The 18,857-nt window shown below is 37.0% G+C and overlaps 1 protein-coding gene across 2 annotated transcripts; it reads left to right on the top strand.

Moving 5' to 3' along the window:
- The first annotated feature begins 634 nt into the window (after positions 1-634).
- On the top strand, positions 635-13,999 carry GOLT1B (golgi transport 1B). Of its 2 annotated transcripts, none has more exons than XM_029955095.1 (5): positions 635-785; positions 6,216-6,307; positions 8,150-8,328; positions 9,631-9,712; positions 11,567-13,999. In XM_029955095.1, exons 1-5 carry the CDS (start codon positions 761-763, stop codon positions 11,603-11,605), a joined length of 417 nt encoding a protein of 138 aa, XP_029810955.1. In that variant the 5' UTR covers positions 635-760; the 3' UTR covers positions 11,606-13,999. The 2 variants fall into 2 exon arrangements, with proteins under 2 accessions (XP_029810955.1, XP_029810956.1); XM_029955096.1 differs by lacking the exon at positions 11,567-13,999 and adding an exon at positions 11,143-11,175.
- Positions 14,000-18,857: the final 4,858 nt, after the last annotated feature.

The raw sequence follows: 18,857 nt of genomic DNA, 5'->3' as shown, positions 1-18,857 counted from the left end.
GACAACAGCAATTTAATAATACCCTCCACTGGGCTTACGCGTCCACCATGCTGTTCAATAAATGGTAGCTGCCAATAAACAAACTTTGGTAACCAAGCTTCCTGCATGGGAAAAGCTAGAGATAGAGGAGTAGGAAGTCCAAGGTGTCCCTAAAAGCCCGAGTTCCATTAGAGATGGGTGAAGATTAACGCCGGTTTCTCTTCTGCCTATATATTGGTGAAAGGAAGTGATCGGCGATAGACCGGCCTCGCCCTCAGGAAGCAAAAAGAAAGGTTAGCAGGTTAGCGCTTTCAAAGCAGTTACCACAGATCCCCTCCCACCCCTCCACCTCCACTCTTACCCCACCCCTCTCTTCCTAGGTCTCCGACCTCAAAACTCCGGGCTTAGGACAACTAGTTACCGCTTTCAGTCGCTCTCCAAAGAAAACTTCCCGCCACCAAGCTTTCCTTTTTCTCCAGCTGGAAGCATCCGCCCTTCCGGTTAGGTCTCCGCAACCAATTGCAAGTAACACTCTTCTCTAATTGGTGAAGGGGTGTGGCCACAATTTGCGTCACCGAACAAGACTAAGGATGATTGGTCTATATTGGGAGCAGGTTTCGCCAATGGGACGCTGTCTTCAAGCCGGGGTAGGGGTGGCTGCGTGTTTCCGGAAGACGTGGCGGCTCTCCCCTGGGTTGTTTCCCGGCTTCTTTTCTCCCGGCTTTGCTTCACGCCCTGGGCGTCCGGGGGTAGTGTAGCCGCTGCCCACACCGCTGCAGCCATGATCTCCTTAACGGACACCCAGAGTAAGCACTCGCCCCGGGATCCCCGCCTGGAGCCTCGCACACCCGTTGCTCGAACTCATCTTGCCCGCCCGCCCCTCTGTCCGGGTCAATGAATGAAGCTCCGCGTTGGGGGCGGCGGCCTGCGGGACAGAGCTAGGGATGCGGGACTGGGAGGGCTGCCTTGAGGGGTCGGGGGCTGGACTTGCTGTGGCGGACCTGGTCTGCGAGGAGGGTCGGTTGGGTCTGGGGGACGCCCGATCTGGAGAGGGGGAATCCTTTGCTGAGCGTTTGTCTTGCACCAGGGTCTCACCGCTCTCACCCCCCTTTGTTCTGCAGATGGCCACAAGAGAAAGTTTGATGCGCGGTGCCCGCGATTCACTCTTGGGGACGTTTCTGCACATGACAAACTTGGGGTCCTCTACAAGTTACTGGCCGGTTGTTTGGGAGGCGGTATTTTAGATGTTACCTATTATAGGTGTTTGGGTTTTTAAAAAGAAAATTTGCTTACACTTAAATATTTTGAGTATTTCGCCTTTTGCCGCCTCTGGAAACAACCTTTCAAACATTCCTTGAAACGACTTCACTTTCCTACCACCTAATGTTTCCACAGTAGTAAAAAGCCACTTTGTGTTCAGCTAAACGGTTTCTTTCCTTAATATTGTATATTGTGCTTTGTGGTTTGTTTTTATTATTTTAGTATTTCTGCCTGCCACAGAGTTCTCCAGGCTTATCTTATCTCTAAGGTTAGCATTGCTATCTCTTACCATTTCTTTCATTATAACACTTTTACTCTTATACTTTTTGTCAATTTTCATATTTACATATCTGCCCAACCATGTGGGTCCTATCTTTTAATGGTCATGATAGCCTTTTTGTCTCACTTTGCTTTATCTGTCACGATTTTCGTGTCTTATTCTGTTTGCCTTACTTTGATTTTCAAGATTTTAAGAACTAAGCAGTCTATTGAAAATAGAATTTCACTTAAAATGGCCTATATTAAATTGGAGTCTTAAAGTTTGGATTCAAGTCATGGCTGACTTGAACTTGACAGAGTGTCTGATGTCTCTTATATACACTACCAACCCAATCAGGTGCTTTTCCTTCAGTGGTTGGATGGGTCTGCACCTTAGAGCCACCTGCACTGGCCCCTTTGGTCTATTGGCCTGCTCTGATCAGAAAACATAAAGTCCTTTTTTTTTTCTTTTCCTTTTTTTTTTTTTACTGTTATAATAGAAACTAGCAATAATATAAAGACATCTTTCATTTTCTCAAGTGCTTTCATGTAAATCATTACACGGAATTTTTATTAGAGCCCTCTAAGGCAGGGAGAGGTATATCTCTTATATAAATAAAAGAGGCTCAAAAAAAATTCAATGTATGGCAATAAGGACAGTGACAGAAACAAGGCTTGATCCCAGGTCTGCTGGCTCAGAAACCTTTGTGTTCATTGTATCATACAAGGATCTAAGAAGACTTGTTATAAACCTTATTTGAGATCTTAGAATGATGCAATTCCCTCATAGCAAGAATTGTTGCAACAGTAGATATTTATCCTATACAATCATGCATTGATTTTGTTGTTGTTTTGCGAGATTGTATAGGATAGTCAGAGCCTATTCTGTTTGTGATACAGTGTTCTGTTCCTCTTGACTGAGACCTAAAATTAAAATTAAGTTGTTTGAAAAAATTGGGAGAATTGTATACCTAAGTTGCTGGAATTTATTTTTAATTTGACTAATTAGAAGAAGTACTTAATCTCTACACAGTTTTTCTAACTATAAGTATTATTACTTCTCCTTTCTCTCTGAGTCTGCTTATTACATAGATTAAAAATATGAACTATTTTGCTTTGCACAGAGATTTTCTTCTATTGAAGACTTCTTATAGGGACAGGTACCTGATTTACATTCTTCCAAAATCCAGAACAAGGGGATTGAGTTGGAATCTGGGCAGAATAGGGAGAGTTCCCCTTCATTAAATTGATGAAAAAGATAAAATTATACTCTTGGATGCTCATTTGCCACATGTTTTAGTTAGGACAGCGGATTGGAACACAAAATGATTAGTGAACCAAAAGCTCTTGGATTTCAAATGGTGTTTGTGAGTGTGTTTAACTGCAGAAATTGGCCATCTTTCAAGTGATTTGCTGAGATTATTCAGGAATCCTGATTCTGGGAAAGGATGACAGAGCACTGAACAGAATAAATAGCAATTCATGATTGTTTTAAGGGATTCTATAATAGCACTCTCCCCCCTCCTCCATGAAAACACAAGATTTATTGAAGGGATGGAGTAGGGTAGTTCCCATGTGGCCTGTAAATCTTTACTTCATTATGTCACATTGTCTGAAATTTTCCTGTAATATTCATTTGAATGGTTCAATTCGCTGATACTCAGATGAGCTCTTTCTAATGAAATTTTCTGTTTTTTTAAAGGCACAGGAAAACAGAGAAAGCTAATAGTAAAATGTTTAAATAAGTTACCAAAATGTTAGTGATTGCTATTGGTTTAAGCATATCTTTCCTTATCAAGTTTCCACAATAAGTTTTCTTTTTATTTTAGACAAATTTTATTAAATTGCTCTTATTAGATTGTTCTTTTTAAAACACATGGGCAAGAGGAATGCAGGTTTGATAGCTGCACAAGAGGAAGATAAATTTATTTTACCAGATATGATTCTGGTGGTGAGCGGACAACTCTGTGTAGGGCTTTACTAACCAGAGGGCTTCCGGATGCATAGGCCCAAGGAAGACGGGAATTTGGGAGATGAGAAAAGGGCTAGTGAGGCCAGTTAGAGACTTTTGGCCCATTCAGGTCGGGAAATAATTTGGCAACATCATGCAGGTGCCAGTTTGGGCAAATATGTCACAAGCAACCCTCTCGTCCTGGACTGCACTGGATGAAATCGTTTTGGTTCCCCTGTTATAGTTTTAAACTGTGGTGTCCAAAAACATGTTTTGAATTCTAGTCTGAATCCACACAACCACCACTCTACCTGCCCCACTTTCTCCTCCACCTCCAGGGCACACACATATATACGTTTGCTGATTCTATGAGCAAAGATGAGTTCCTAATCTATGATATATGGGGCTGGTGCTACTTTTCACCTCACATTTTTGTTAAAAGAATTACAACATATTTGTATAAACATTTCAGTGAATATAAGACTGTATCCAGATATTTTTTCACTGCAGTCAGTTTTTAATGCTTCCACTAATACCAACTTAGTTGTGTTAAATAACAAATTAATCCTATTGAAGTTGAGTCCTCTAGAGATGCTTCCCCCAGAAGTTCAGTATGCTCCAGTGCCCTTCAGTTTCATTTAATCAAACATATTTAACCTAAATTAAAAAAAAAAAAAGAAAAGAAAATACTGTAGGAAGAAGTATGATATAATAATTAAGCACAAGGTCTGAGTCCAAATGCTTAACCAGAAGTGTGACTCCAGGCATATTAAGTCATTTCTCTAAACTCAGCTTCCTCCATCTCTAAAATGATGTAATGATACCTACCTTGCAGTAATGGGAGGATTAAGTTATGTAAGTCATGCAAAGCCCTTCCTAATGGCTAATTCATGGTAAATTCTCAGTACATAGTAGGTGTATTTCCATATAATTCCTTTCTACTGAACAAACCTCCCAAATTTTTATGTAATCATTAGGATAATTTGTGAAAAGATGGAAGTTAGTCATTTTCAAATAACTCAGCTGCCAGTGACTAAGTCCTAACTACTAAATAGTTACACATTGGAATTTTACTTGTTCTTTTATCTAGGTTTTCCTCTAGGAAATTATGTCTGACAGATAAAGTTATTTTGGTGAATTTTCTTTAGGGATTTAAGCATGAAAGCATTAGCCTCACACTTTTATAGGATTTTGTGTCTGTGGAATACATTTGTGAGTATATTTGTAGACTAGTACCTAAATTTTTAGAGTAACTTTGGGAGAAAAAAGTAGCTGGAATGGAAGGCAATAGTTAACAGCAAATTTAGGACGTGGAGGATATAGAAAAAGGTATATGATAGAAGTATCTCATCAGGACATTTTACAAAGCTTAAATTTTTTTTTAAGTGGCTGTGATCTAGATTTTGGCTTTCTGGAGCCATGGGCAAAAGTTAAGTAACAGATCAGAAATCATTAATAGTGTATTTAAAATTGAGTTTCCAGGGGCGCCTGAGGGGCTCAGTTGGTTAATCATCTGATTTCCACTCAGGTTGTGATCTCTCAGTTGGTGAGTTCCAGCCCCACACCCGGCTCTGTGCTAACAGCTCAGAGCCTGGAGTCTGCTTCAGATTCTGTGTCTCCCTCTCTCTCTGCTACCCACCTACTTATGCCCTGTCTTTCTCTTTCTCCCCAAAATAAAAAAAACATTAAAATATAATAATAAAATAAAATAGTTTCCAAATTTATGGTAGTTCTGCTCTGATTCATTATTTCAAGCAGGTAGTATGCGTCTAGGTGAATTAAGGATTGGTATTTTCTGGCAGCAAAACTAAAATGATTAAGGTCATTTAGTGGCTTATGCTTTTAGCATTTACAGAAAAGGACCACCATAATCTTAGAAAGTTAACAATCTTCAGACTGAAAAGAGAAGACCAAGAGAATGTAAAGGAAATAAAATTATTAGTTTTATATACAGGATGAACATAAACTCCAGTGCTTATGCTTCTTTCACCATCATACAGTCAGTACCTAGAAGAGATGCAGGTATTTTGGTGTCTTTGAATAAAAAGAGTAAAACCCCAGAATATTAATATTAGGTACAACTGTGTTCTTTGAAACTTTGGAGCACTGCTTTTAGGACTCGTGCACTAAATGTGTGATTGGATTCATGGTTTAGATAATTTATAGAAGATAAATCCATATCACTGAAAAGTTAAAAGTGATGCAAACCTTCTGAAAATTAACTTTTGAGGAGACAGTGATGGGATTCTCAAAATATTGCCATTGTGAGAAGTGTGTCATGGAGTGAAGTACCGTGTGCTGACCTACTGTAACATTTCCACTGGGTTAAAGAAGGAGTTAGATTAAAAGAAGAAAGAAGTAACTGGAGATATTGTGCATATAAATAATGTCATAGAATATGAAAGAGATAAATAGTACTAGTAAATCCATAATTTATGTCTGATGCCAGAGGGGTTCTTGAGAGGGAAAAAATTTATAACCAAAGGTTTAGAATCTTGATTCTCTCTGTTATGGGTATGTTTATGAGAAGTGCTATCTCTCACATAAGGAGTAGAAATTTCCATTCATATTTTAAATGTTGAGGTTATTTGCTGATGTTACTTTGTTACAGATTTTAGTGAATGTCATAAAATTAACCTGCAATGTTGGGAACCTATTTTCTTGTATCATCCAAAAGAAAAATTGAAAAACTTTCTTACTTGGTTTATAGGGATCTTAATGTAACTTTAATTTTTCTCTACCTTTAACCACATAACTTATATTGCAGAAATTGGAATGGGATTAACAGGATTTGGAGTGTTTTTCCTGTTCTTTGGAATGATTCTCTTTTTTGACAAAGCACTACTGGCTATTGGAAATGTGAGTTTTTCAATATATATTTTAACTAAATTCAGGAAATTTTAACTGCAAATGATTTATTGCCTGCTATTAGGTTGGAGGGGGGGGGCCAAAATTCACTCTTACTCATATACAGACTCCTGTTAGCTTCTCTGTTTTCATCAGGAATAAAACCTGTTTGGGGCGCCTGGGTGGCTCAGTCGGTTAAAGTGTCCGGCTTCGGCTCAAGTCATGATCTCGCATTTTGTGGGTTCGAGCCCCGCGTCGGGCTCTGTGCTGACAGCTCAGAGCCTGGAGCCTGCTTCGGATTCTGTGCCTCCCTCTCTCTCTGACCCACCCCTGCTCCCGCTGTCCTTGTCTCTCAAAAATAAATAAAAAACATTAAAACAATTAAAAAAGGAATAAAACCTGTTTTCTGTTTAAATAAAAGGTAAACACTTAAAGAAGTTTTTGAATAACTACTCTGTTAAGTGTTTGAGTTGTGATATAGATTCAATCAAGGCTGCCTCTAAACAAGAGTTCAAAATAGATGACTTGGTAGCCCCCATGTCATAGTAAAGTTATTAATATGTTTGACTTAAAACATATGACTTTAGAACTTTGGTTCAGTAGCATGAAATAGGTTTTTAAAAGCCATCTAAACCTCTTAATATATCTATTAACAGTTGACTCCCTAAGAAACGTGGGTACATTGTTTATTTAGAATGTGTACTTTGTTGTCCATGTGTAGAAGTAGTGTAAGAGTTAAATATCTTCGAAGTGTATATTATCGTTGGGCTTGTAATTGGAAATCGAAAGATATAAAGGATAACAAAATTGTTCAAATTTGGTATGTTAATTAATAATATTTAAGTAACATTGGTATCTGAGAATACGAAGCTTATTTGTGTGAAAGTTTTTTTCATTAAACATAGTTATGAAATGAGGCACCTGGAAGGCTCAGTTGATTAAGCCTTCAATTCTTGATTTCTACTGAGGTCATGAACTCAAAGTTCAAAGGATTGGAAACAACCCCTCACCCACCGCCACCACCACCACCACCGTCACCCTGCGGGCATTGAGCCATCCAGCCTGCTGAGTATTCTTTCTCTCCCTCTCCCCCTCCCACTTGTGTGCGTGTGCATGCACATGTGTTCTCTGTCTCTCTCAAGAAAATAATAAAATAAAATTAAATAAATATTTCCATCCCATTAAAAAAAAAAAGGTAGGAAGGAAGGCAAGTATTGGGAATAAAGCCTGGGGAAGAACAAGCTTTAAGTAGATCACCATTTCTTGTTCACCATCTGAAAACATACAAAATATATATTCGAGAACATGTGGTTTTATTTTTATTTCTGCTGCCACCAGATATTCTGGAATTAGTAAGACTAGACTCCTCTTCCTGGCTTTTCATGGTTTCTTCCATCAACTTGGCCATGTCAGTAATTCTTTTATCCACAGAACACCTCTAGCCTAGGGTCAAGTTTGAAGAACCAGTAATAACTTTGGGTCATATTTTTGGCAGCCTTCTTTTTGCCCTGCCACTCATTGGCTTAGCCAAGCCCTCTCCATCTAGCTTACCTGGGAAAACCATTGCATATGCACATGTTTGTCGGTAGCATCTAATCTTTCTTTAGTTCTCTTTTCCTGCATTTAATCGAGATAGACGAGGACCCAGAAGAGTGGACTACAACTACATTAACATGCTTAGCACTCTCCTTGGTTCTGCCTCTTGGTGGGCACTGTAGTTTTCTCCAGCCAGTTGCCCACAGTAGGAGCCAGGTGTATTTCTTTTTATTATTATATTTAGCTTTGACCTTGCTTTTCAGATTTATGCAGTGTGTTTAACTAATTTTTCTATCTTGCATTTTGTTTCTCTTCTAGGTTTTATTTGTGGCTGGCTTGGCTTTTGTAATCGGTTTAGAAAGAACATTCAGATTCTTCTTCCAAAAACATAAAATGAAAGCTACGGGATTTTTTCTGGGTGGAGTATTTGTAGTCCTTATTGGTTGGCCTTTGATAGGCATGATATTTGAAATTTATGGATTCTTTCTCTTGTTCAGGTAAGGCAATTTTTTTTAATTTTACCTTTTCTCTTTCAATGAATCAGAGCATCAGTAATTATTACAATAGCCCAGATACTTGCATCAACATGAGTACATAATTTTCTCAAATGGATATTTGTTTACATTGAATCCTTTATAACAATTTTAGATAATTCAGTCAACTATAAAAATGTTTATCAAATGTATAAATAGTATACATTATGTTCATATTTTCAATGCAATAAAATTCATTTTATTGGGATTTTAAGGCACTGTCTTTTCTATTTAAGGCACTATATGTGCTCCATTTATCAACTAAACAGTACATAGAACCTAATACTGCATAGTTACTGGCACTTGATGACAAGTCTTTTTTTTATTTAAATTTTTTTTAATGTTTATTATTTTTGAGAGAGAGAGAGACAGAGTGTGAGTGGGAGAGGGTCAGAGAGAGAGGGAGACACAGAATCTGAAGCAGGATCCAGGCTCTGAGCTGTCAGTACAGAGCCCAGTGGGCTCAAACTCATGAACAATGAGATCAACCTGAGCCAAAGTTGGACACTTAACTGACTGACCCGCCCAAGTGCCCCTTGATGACAATTCTTTTAGTATATACACATACTAGAAAATTTTGTGCTGAATGCACTATGGTAGATTTTGATCAGTTAACATTTTACAAATGCTACTTACTAAATGAGTAAACAATAGCATGCAGTGTGAGAAAACACCTTTAAAAAGGTAGGTTTATTTATTCAAGAAATGTATATCCTTTATCTTCTATCTGCCAAATACCATATTATTCATGGGAGACATAAAAATGAAATAAATGTCAAATCTGCTTTAGAGAATCTCATTTCTGAGTCGGGCACTAGACGTTAAATATACCAGTAGTAGGGGCACCTGGGTCACTCAGTTGGTTAGGCATCTGACTTCGGCTCAGGTCTTGAACTCCCATTTCCTGGGTTCAAGCCCTGCATCAGTTGGGATGGGATTCTTACTTTCTCCTCTCTCTCTGTCCCTCCCCGACTTGTACTTTCTCTCTCTCAAGTTTAAATGGTTTTTTAAAAAAAAGGATATAGTAGTAGTAATAATAGCAATAATAATAGTAGTAATGCTGTTATAAATGTATAAGCAAAATACTATAGGAAAAATCAAATCCAGGGAGAGGAAAGAAACATTACCACTAAACGTAACATTTGAAATTTGAAGTCTCCAAAACATTTAAAATTTTAACAGGATCCTTTCTTTTTACTTGGTTAGCAATTGATTTTTGTATAAAGAATATATAAGTTGTGAGAACCTTTTTTCCCTTCTTCCTAGGGGCTTCTTTCCTGTGGTCATTGGCTTTATTAGAAGAGTGCCAGTCCTTGGATCCCTCTTGAATTTACCCGGAATTAGATCAGTAAGTAATCATGTATTAGAAATAAAATTTTTAAACCATCAAAGTAAATACTCTTTAGTGTTCTTTACTTCTAGAAGTACAATTGATAAGTTTTTATTATATAAATTGTTATATTGCCATAGATTACCATGAACAGAGAAAATAATCATTACTGACCTTGTATAATCTGAAATTTTGTTTCACTATATCCATTTTTAATATTCTTGTTTTTTTTTAATGTAGTTCACATTGATATGCTATGCTACCTTTCTCTTTGAGAAGTCAGGCACTTTTCAATTATATGATCTCTAATTTTAGAAGCCATTTTATAAAAAGGATATCGTTATTTCTAGTAAATATTATTTTCTTAGTATCACCAATAGTATCCATTAAGACAGTTGACTCAAGCACTATTATACTGGAAGTCAGATGATAAAATTCTGTCTCCAACTCTGTTCCACAACTTGAATGATCTCATCAAATCTGTTCCTCCAAGATGGGTCATCAAGTTCCTAAAGTTATTTACAGACATTTGTAGATGTTACTAACAGAGAAAGTTCATAGCATTTACTGGATTCTCAGAGAAGGATGGCTCACTCATAGAAAAATAGGTACCACTGTAAGACAAAAATCTCATTTTCAACCTCCAGTTGATTTTAGAGTCAGAATCCTACAGCCCAAACAACCTAGATGTTTGAAGTTACTTTTGGAGAGAGAATGTTGTGCTTTCTCTGCATCCAAATTTAACTGAAAATCCCAATGAATCCATGGTACTTTCAAAGCAACATTTAGTTTCAGTGCACTCTACCTATTTATAATAACGTAAAAGGTTGGAATGTGGGTTTATAGAGGGTATATTCTGATTTCATTTGCATAAAACTCCAAACTCATACTGGAGTTAATGTTGTTTTTACTTAGAATGGCTTTTGAATTTACTGAAACTTCTAGTTATACAGTTGTAATCATTATTCATGTCCTTAATTTAATGATTCTTCATCGTTTGCATAAATAAACACCCAATGTGGTCAATTATGTTTCCTATCATTATTACTTTCTTATAATAAATTCTTAAGTAAAACTGTGAATAGTGAAATGAAAGGAAGGGTTAAATGATTGCTAATTTTTGATAGTATTATTGCCACTTGGGTTACATAACTTTTATTATGTCCACTAATTATTTTGTTTCAATATTTGCATCACCATCTGGAATGCTGAAGAAGGCCCAATTGCTTTGTATTTGGGGTGGAGTAGCCAAAGTAAATAACCACTTAACATCAACGTCTGTTAATATTTATATTCCGTAATTATTAGTTTGTGCTTGCCTCATTACATCTATTTTTAATGTCATTGCCACTTTCAGTCTGAAGTCCAAAATACACATTTAAAGTATTTTTAGTCAATAGCTCTTGTTAATTGTTGAACTTAATGGAGTTAAATCTGTTTATTCAAAGACTACGTAGGCCCAGGAGAGATCCACAGTAATGGTCAGTGGAAATATCTTATTGGGTTCATTAATGCATGAATGGCTGACATGTCAGCTTTTTATTTTTTTTTATTGTTTTGTTAAGCTAGCAGTGTTACCTTCATTTTACCCAGTTTTTTTTATTCATTGTGTTGCATTTCTCGTGTTGCACCCTTAAAGTCATATGCATAACATGTCATGCAAAAACAACCTTAGAAAAGAAAATTTCTTATACACATTTACATGTCAGGAGATTGTGGTGAGTAGTACTGGATTAACCATTGTCAGTCACACCTTAAATTTTCACGAATTTTACAAAGTTGGGTTTTTTAATCAACATCTAAAATGTTGATATAATGTTTATATAATGCTATGGGCTTTCTTTTAATGATCTCTTTTTCTTCTCCTTGCAGTTTGTAGATAAAGTTGGTGAAAGCAACAATATGGTATAACAACAAGTGAAGACTCATTTAAAATATTGTATTATTTATAAAATCCTTTGAAGAATATTCAGCACAAAATTAAATTACATGAAATAGCTTGTAATGTTCTTTACAGAAGTTTAAAACGTATAGTCTACAAAGTACCAATAGCAGTTAACAAAGAAGCAATGAAAACAGGCTGCTAATCAAGTGATCTGAGAAGTCAGCAAGCAAAATAAAGGAGATGAAGTCTATGTTACAATACTTAATTGAAACTCTTGAAGGCGATTTTTATTGTTTATCCACAATGTGCGAAACACAGCCATCCTTGGAGAACTGTGGTGCCTGTTTCTTTCCTTTTTTTATTTTGGAGGTGCAGGAGCACGCACAGGCATTTTCTTTCTAGAAATATCCACTGGAATGGCAAATATATTTCCAGCTGCACTGTGTCTCTGAAAGTGATGCATGAGTTAGATTGGATTATGTCATTTTAATATATTAAAACCAAGGAAAACCCAGTTTTGATGTATGAATCATTTTTTTAAACATATAGCTAAAATAAAACATTTCTGGTTCTTTTTATTCTTAATATTTTAAAGCCAGATAAAAATCTAAACTAGATATTCACTGTTGGAATACACAAAGGTCATTTATTCTTTATAACTGAACACTCCAAAACTACTCATACGTCTTCAGAGTCTGACCTGACTATCTGAATCCTACATTACATGTAAGCATCTAACAAAAAGCATTCTTGACCATGAAGTAGTCTGTTACATTGAACAGTCTTTTATTTAAGATACTAAATGGTGCAAACCAAATGGATTTTTCTGTGTCATGGTGTAGTTTTTCTTTCTTTTTTGTTTTTAATTTTAGCAGTGGTTTTATTATTTTGCTTCTCATAAATTAATTATTGGTAATGTTTACTTTAAGGTGTAATATGTTAAAAGGTTAAACTTATAGCTATTTGTTAAGAGCTTTTAATGTAAAACTGAGTTTTCCTTTATTTTTAGCTTTTTCATAACAAAATCAATACACATGATAAATGCTTCACAAGATGCTTTGTCTTGAGTTCATGGAGAAAATACCAAAATTCACATGCTAAAGTTAGTTTGCTGTAATTAAGTGGGCTATAGTTTCTTAAAAACATGACACTAAAAATGTGTTGTCTTTTCTACTATTGATGCTTGACTGGCAGTAAGAAACAGTGGTTCTTTCTTGGTAGTTTTCCAGGCTGGCAGCTTTCCTGGTAGATGTAAGAACACATTTCAACAGCCATAGTACTTTTTGTTTTACCACTAATAATTGCACTATTTACTTTTTTAAACAGTTGCAAAGCTTTTTAATGTACAAAATCATAATTGAAATTTGATTTTTATTTACAAACATGTCTACAAAGTATATCATAGCTTATATTATTTTTAGTTAAATCTCAATGCATGGAGAACTCCCATTCTTGCTTGTGGAAAGAAGGAAGGACTTGGTAGATAGTTTAATGGTTCAGTCTTGTGGATTACTGTCTTTTGGTACTGGCATTTGACTTATGACATAATCTGTGAAACTAGATGATATTGACAAAATGAGACTCCTACCTCAATAGTTCATGGCATAATAAGAGACCTAGTGTTGTGTCTAATGTTCTTCAAAAAAGTAATATCCTCATTTGGAGAGTGTCAAATATATACATATTTTGGGGATCGACTTATATAAGTTGTCCTGAGGACTAGTCTACATATTTTTGACTGATCCATATTATTTTCAGTGGCTAGATAATTCTACCTTTTTAGAACAAGAGCAGTATCTGTTAGTGTAAGGAACATCTGTATTATTTAACTCCTTTGTAGACATGAATTTCTATCAAAATGTTCTTTGCACTGTAACAGATAACTTTTTCAAAATCTTATTTCAGGAACATTATTAGAAGTTGTGTAAAGGATTTGATAATCTCCCAGGCCTTAGGAAGATTGAGAGGCTGGAGCAGTTTTCAGTTTTCAAAAAGTCCACAGTTAATCTCAAATGTGAGGTTGGGACTGCTTGGCAGCACCATATATTTCTTATTCAGAACCACTGATGAGGCTCTATTTTTAAACATATTAGTCTTCTGACAGAAAGCACTGTACATTGTATTGTTTCTTCCTTTCCAAAATTAGCCTTCTGTCTTTGTGACAAAAATGTACTTTGATTATTGCTATAAAAATGGAGGAAAAGGTCTAATACTACTTAGCCTTAAGTGTACCTGGCATTGTTCAAATGTATTTTCTGTAATAGAAACATACTTGGAATGTTTTTCTTTTCCCCTTATAAATTGTAATTCCTGGGATACTGCTGCTTTAAAAAGTCTCACAGTCAGATTATATGATCTAACAATTGAATATTGTAAATACACTTGTCTTACCTCTCAATAAAAGGGTACTTTTCTATTAATTGGTGGTTGTCTTAGCTCTGGCTGGTATAACAAAATTCTGTAGACTGGGTAGCATAAACAGACATTTGTTTCTCACAGTTCTGGATGCTGGGAAATCCCAAAAGCCCAGTGAGGGTAGATTCAGTTAGTGGTGACTCCCTGTGTGGCTGGCAGACGGCTGCTTGCTGTGTCCTCATATGGCAGACAGAGCCTAGTATCTTCATCTTTGTGTGAGGACACTAATCCATCGTGGGGGCTCATCTTCACAACCTCATCTAAACCTAACTGCTTCCCAAAACCCAACCTCCAGATATCCTCATATTAGTGGTTAGGGTCTCAACATATGAATTTGGAGAGGATATATATTCAGTCCTTAACAGTGGTCAAATAATTTTTATAATGAAATCCTAAAAAATTCATTTAGTATTGCACAATACTGGCTGGCCTCATTTTTTAAAAAAAATTAGACTTGCATGCAGCTTTCTTTTTTATAAAATGGTCATTGCATTTTTCATTTCCAAATTGTTCAGATGTACTCAGAAATAGACCTTAGGTTAAAAAGATGGCAGTCAATTTAGAAACTGGAGAAGTGCTAAAATTATTTTTCTCAAAATGGAAAGAATAGTATAATAAGTATTTGTGACAAAACCACTTCTGCAGTTTGGTTATAAATTTTGGTAAGGCCAAAAATCACTGGCCATGTCTACCGCTTAAGGTACCCAGTAAGTATTTGTTAAACCTAATAATTAAACTGCAAGTCTTGACTATTTTCTGGGGAACCAGAAATCTTAGATCTTGTCCTCAGTGCTGAAATGTTCCAACATCTACCCTTCTGCTACTTGTACCCATGTAGGAAGAAGTTGGACACAGAAGTAGGATGCCCCAAATCCAATAACTGGCACACATTTTTTTAAATAGGCTTCACACCCAGCATGGGGCCCAGTGTGGGGCTTGAACTCACTACCATGACCAAGACCTGAGCTGAGATCAAGAGTTAGATGTTTAATGGACTGAGTGAACCACCTAGGTACCTCTGGCACACTCTGCCACAACCTTACCTTTATTAGCTCTCAAGACCTAATCAGAAGTTCACTTCTGTCATATCTTTCTTGACCTAGCATACCAAAATAGCTGGTCCATCCTTGACCTCTCATAGAACTTTCCACTTGTTTCTTTATTACTTAGTTATGGAAAAGAAATTCCCAAGGTTCAAAGCCTTAAGTAAAAGGAAGACCGTAGACATTGCCTAATGAATATGGAATTTTATTTTTGACAGCAGGCCTTTTCTATGCCCCTGAATCTGAAACTGGTAGCCCTTTGAGGAAGTTACTTCTGTTTGTGAGACCGCTGGCCTATGTGGCAGACTGGCCCTGGCATAGAATAAAGCCAAAGTAGGAGACTGAACCAATGACCAGATTCATACTATACCAAAACCCTCTATTCTGTCATCAAAGAAGTAATTTGAATATTTTATTAGTATAATAGCCATATTATCCAAGTAACTTTACCCAAAATAGATAACGTTGCCTATGCGAATAATCACTAACCTTGTAAAAATTCAATGTAAACAGTGACCATTATTGTATAAGTGCACCTGGGTATGCTCCAGTCAATTGGGAGAATTCAGATAACATCGGTGATACAGGCAAAATGGTCTCTGTTGAATATATCTTCCAAAAAAGTTTATCTAGTTTGTCTAGTGCCTGGTCATAAATCAGCAGAACAAAACTGGTTGGTTCTGTCCTTCAAGTGTTTTTTGATCAAGTAACTTCTTAGCCCATCTCTAGGTTCAGATATGTGTAAGTCCTAAATATTGTGATTGAACAAAAACGTATTGGGAGACAATGCCATTTAGAACAAACGCATGACGCCACTTTTGATGAGACTACAGTATTGACAGTATGTCACAACCGTTCTCTTCACTTGTCTGTATTGTGTTGAAAATGGCAGCTTTGACGTAAAGCATCTGCCTGCAAATTCATCAGCTAAACTTTTATAAACAAGCCACAGCATACATTTTTCCTTCAAATTATAAATTCAAAACACAGTTTTATTGGTGATTCACTTTCCTTCCCTCTTTCAAAAAACGTTTCTGTGTTTTTGGGAGGGAGAGGGAGAAGAGACACTTTATTTCTTTGTTAGGTGACCTAATAATTGGGTTTCTCTTAGGAGTTCATTTGAAACAATGTATAATATTTATTTTATTGCCTGTTTTTGGAAGTTGCTGCCATCCTTTGAAATTAAATCCTAAAATCTAATATTTAAAGAAATATTGAGATTTTATCCAGTTTTGATGGATAGTCCTTAGTTTTCAATCTTTCCCTTCTTCCAAGACTTTGGAGAACACTACAATAGCAGCTTTGGCCCCTTCTTGCTTGACCTATGCTTTAAAGGGAATAAATATTCCTCGATTACAGACTACTTTCTATATTCCATTCTCATTTACTAACCAAACCTCAGTGTTCATGTCTTCACAGCTGGCAAGTCTAAATATCAAGTGCTCAAATCCCAATCTCTTTTACACTATTTGCCGGTAGAGAGCATCAGCCCCACAAATTTCAATGCTGAATCAAATGTATCTTTACTCTCCCCATATACTCCCTGATATTTCTTTTGCTAGTCATTTTCCCAGCCACACAGACTCACAAAGTTTCATTTTTGTCACTTATGTCATCTGAAGCTTTACTACTCAAAATGTCCCAGGATTAGTAAGGTAACATTTGTCAGTGTCACTGGGGAGTTTATTAGAAATGAGAATTTCAGACCTCACCCCACCTGCACTAATCAGAAACTGCATTTTTACAAGGTTTCCAAGTGATTCATATGCATTTTAGTTCCTGAGGAGTAATACTCTAACTTTGAGAGGAAAGAGATTATCTTGCTTATCTATGGTATCTTGTTCAATATCTGCCTATGTATGTAACTGTTTCAACTGAATATTGACATACTTTTTGCATTCTTTCCCTCTTGCATTCTACACATTCCTTTTTGTAGTTACCTTCTCTTCAGCATCATTAATGTCTCCTTCCCCTGGTCATCTCCATCAGCATATATGTTCTGTAAACGGTTTCTTAATTGTTCTCAAGATACACCAACACACCCGATTTTAGCAGGACGCTGCAGGTGATATCACCATCCTGGAATCTGACTTTAGCCCTGTAGACAGGCAATATTGTCCCCAGAAACAAGCTTACCACAACCACTGCTGCACCAGAACATGCTTCTCCTAATTCCTACTTTCCTCCATCCTAGCTCCAGATTTCCCATCCAAGTGGGCATGTCTGATTGGTGAAGTTTGTGTCATGTGCCCACATCCTAGCTAACAGGGAGGCTGGGAAAGTGAGTGTCTGGCATTTTCAGCTTGTACAATAGAAGGAAGACTCTGCCTCCCACCAAGATTCTTATTCCATAATTCATAATTTAGAAAATTTTAAGAATTCCTTAAAAATGAAAGGGTTGGGGCGCCTGGGTGGCTCAGTCAGTTAAGCCTCCGGCTTCAGCTCAGGTCAGATCTCACGTTCCTGAGTTCGAGCCCCGCGTCAGGCTCTGTGCTGACAGCTAGCTCAGAGCCTGGAGCCTGCTTCCAGTTCTGTGTCTCCTTCTCTCTCTGCCCACCCCCCTCATGCTCTGTCTCTCTCTGTATCAAAAATAAATAAAAAATTAAAAAAAAGGGTTAAGATTATTAACGAAAGGCCAAAAATTAACAACACACTCCCACCATCCTCAAGCATCTAATCTTTTTTTTAAAAATTCACTTTTCCTTTCCCCCTTTCAGTGAAATTTAGTGAAACTAACCTAAAAGTTGTCCACATTTGTCTCTCTTTCCTCATATCCCATTCACTTTCAACCCACTCCAGTCTAGTTCATGGCCTCAAAAGCCATCACATTCTCAAATCCAGTGCACACTTCCTAGTACTCATCTAGCCTGACCTTTCAACATTGTTGGATATCTGCTGGCTTCCACAGCCACACGGTCTCTAGGAGCTTCTCTTTTCTTTGATTGCTTCATCTCAGCTTGTTTTGCTGGCTCTTTCTCTCTGTTTATCTCTGTATGGTTGTTTGCATAGCTGTGTCCCTGTATCTCATTTTTTAAAAATTTATTTTTGAGAGAGTGCAAGTGGGGGAGGGGCAGAGAGAGCGACTGGGGATCTTAAGCGAGCTCTGCACTGACAGCAGTGAGCCAGATGTATGGCTTGAACTCATGAACTGCGATATCATGACCTGAGCTGAAGTTGGAAGCCCAACCAACTAAGCTTCCCAGGTACCCCCCTGCTTTTCTTCCTTAATTCCTTTCAGTCTCTAAGTATTCTTGTTCAAGCCCAATCCTTTTCCTGCCTTAAAATTCATAGAATTCTTAAATGCGAATTCTGCCTTTATAAAAACATCTGGGGGTGTTTGGGTGTTCACTTGGTTTAGCGAGTGAGCTTTGGATTCCTATTGCAGAGACTCTGAAGATGTTTGTGTCTATGGTAAACACGCTTTATGCTTTATGCAGGGGCCTGATAGCTCCACTGGTCAGCGTCTGACTTTGGCTCAGGTCATTGTCTCTGGGTTCATGGGTTTGAGCCCCACTAACAGCACAGAGCTTGCTTCAGATCCTCTGTCTCCTTCTCTCTCTGCCCTTCCCCCTTTCACATACTCTCTCTCAAAATAAGTAAATAAATAACATTAAAAATTTTATAGACTGGTGACCTTCTTGCTGAGCTCTGTAGAGTTTTGTATTTCCAACTGCCTACTAAATGCTTCAACTTGAACACTTAATGCGTATTTTAATTTTAATATTCAAGTTTAATTTCTGTCTCTTAACTGGCTCCTTATGAAGTCTCCAACTTCAGTAATGGCTTTATCATACCCAGTGTTTAACCCAAAAACCCAAAA

The sequence above is a fragment of the Suricata suricatta genome, chromosome 10 (genome assembly GCF_006229205.1).
Source record: "Suricata suricatta isolate VVHF042 chromosome 10, meerkat_22Aug2017_6uvM2_HiC, whole genome shotgun sequence".
Lineage (NCBI taxonomy): Eukaryota > Metazoa > Chordata > Mammalia > Carnivora > Herpestidae > Suricata > Suricata suricatta.
Note: the sequence above shows the minus strand (reverse complement) of the source record. Positions and strands in the feature narration are given on the sequence as shown.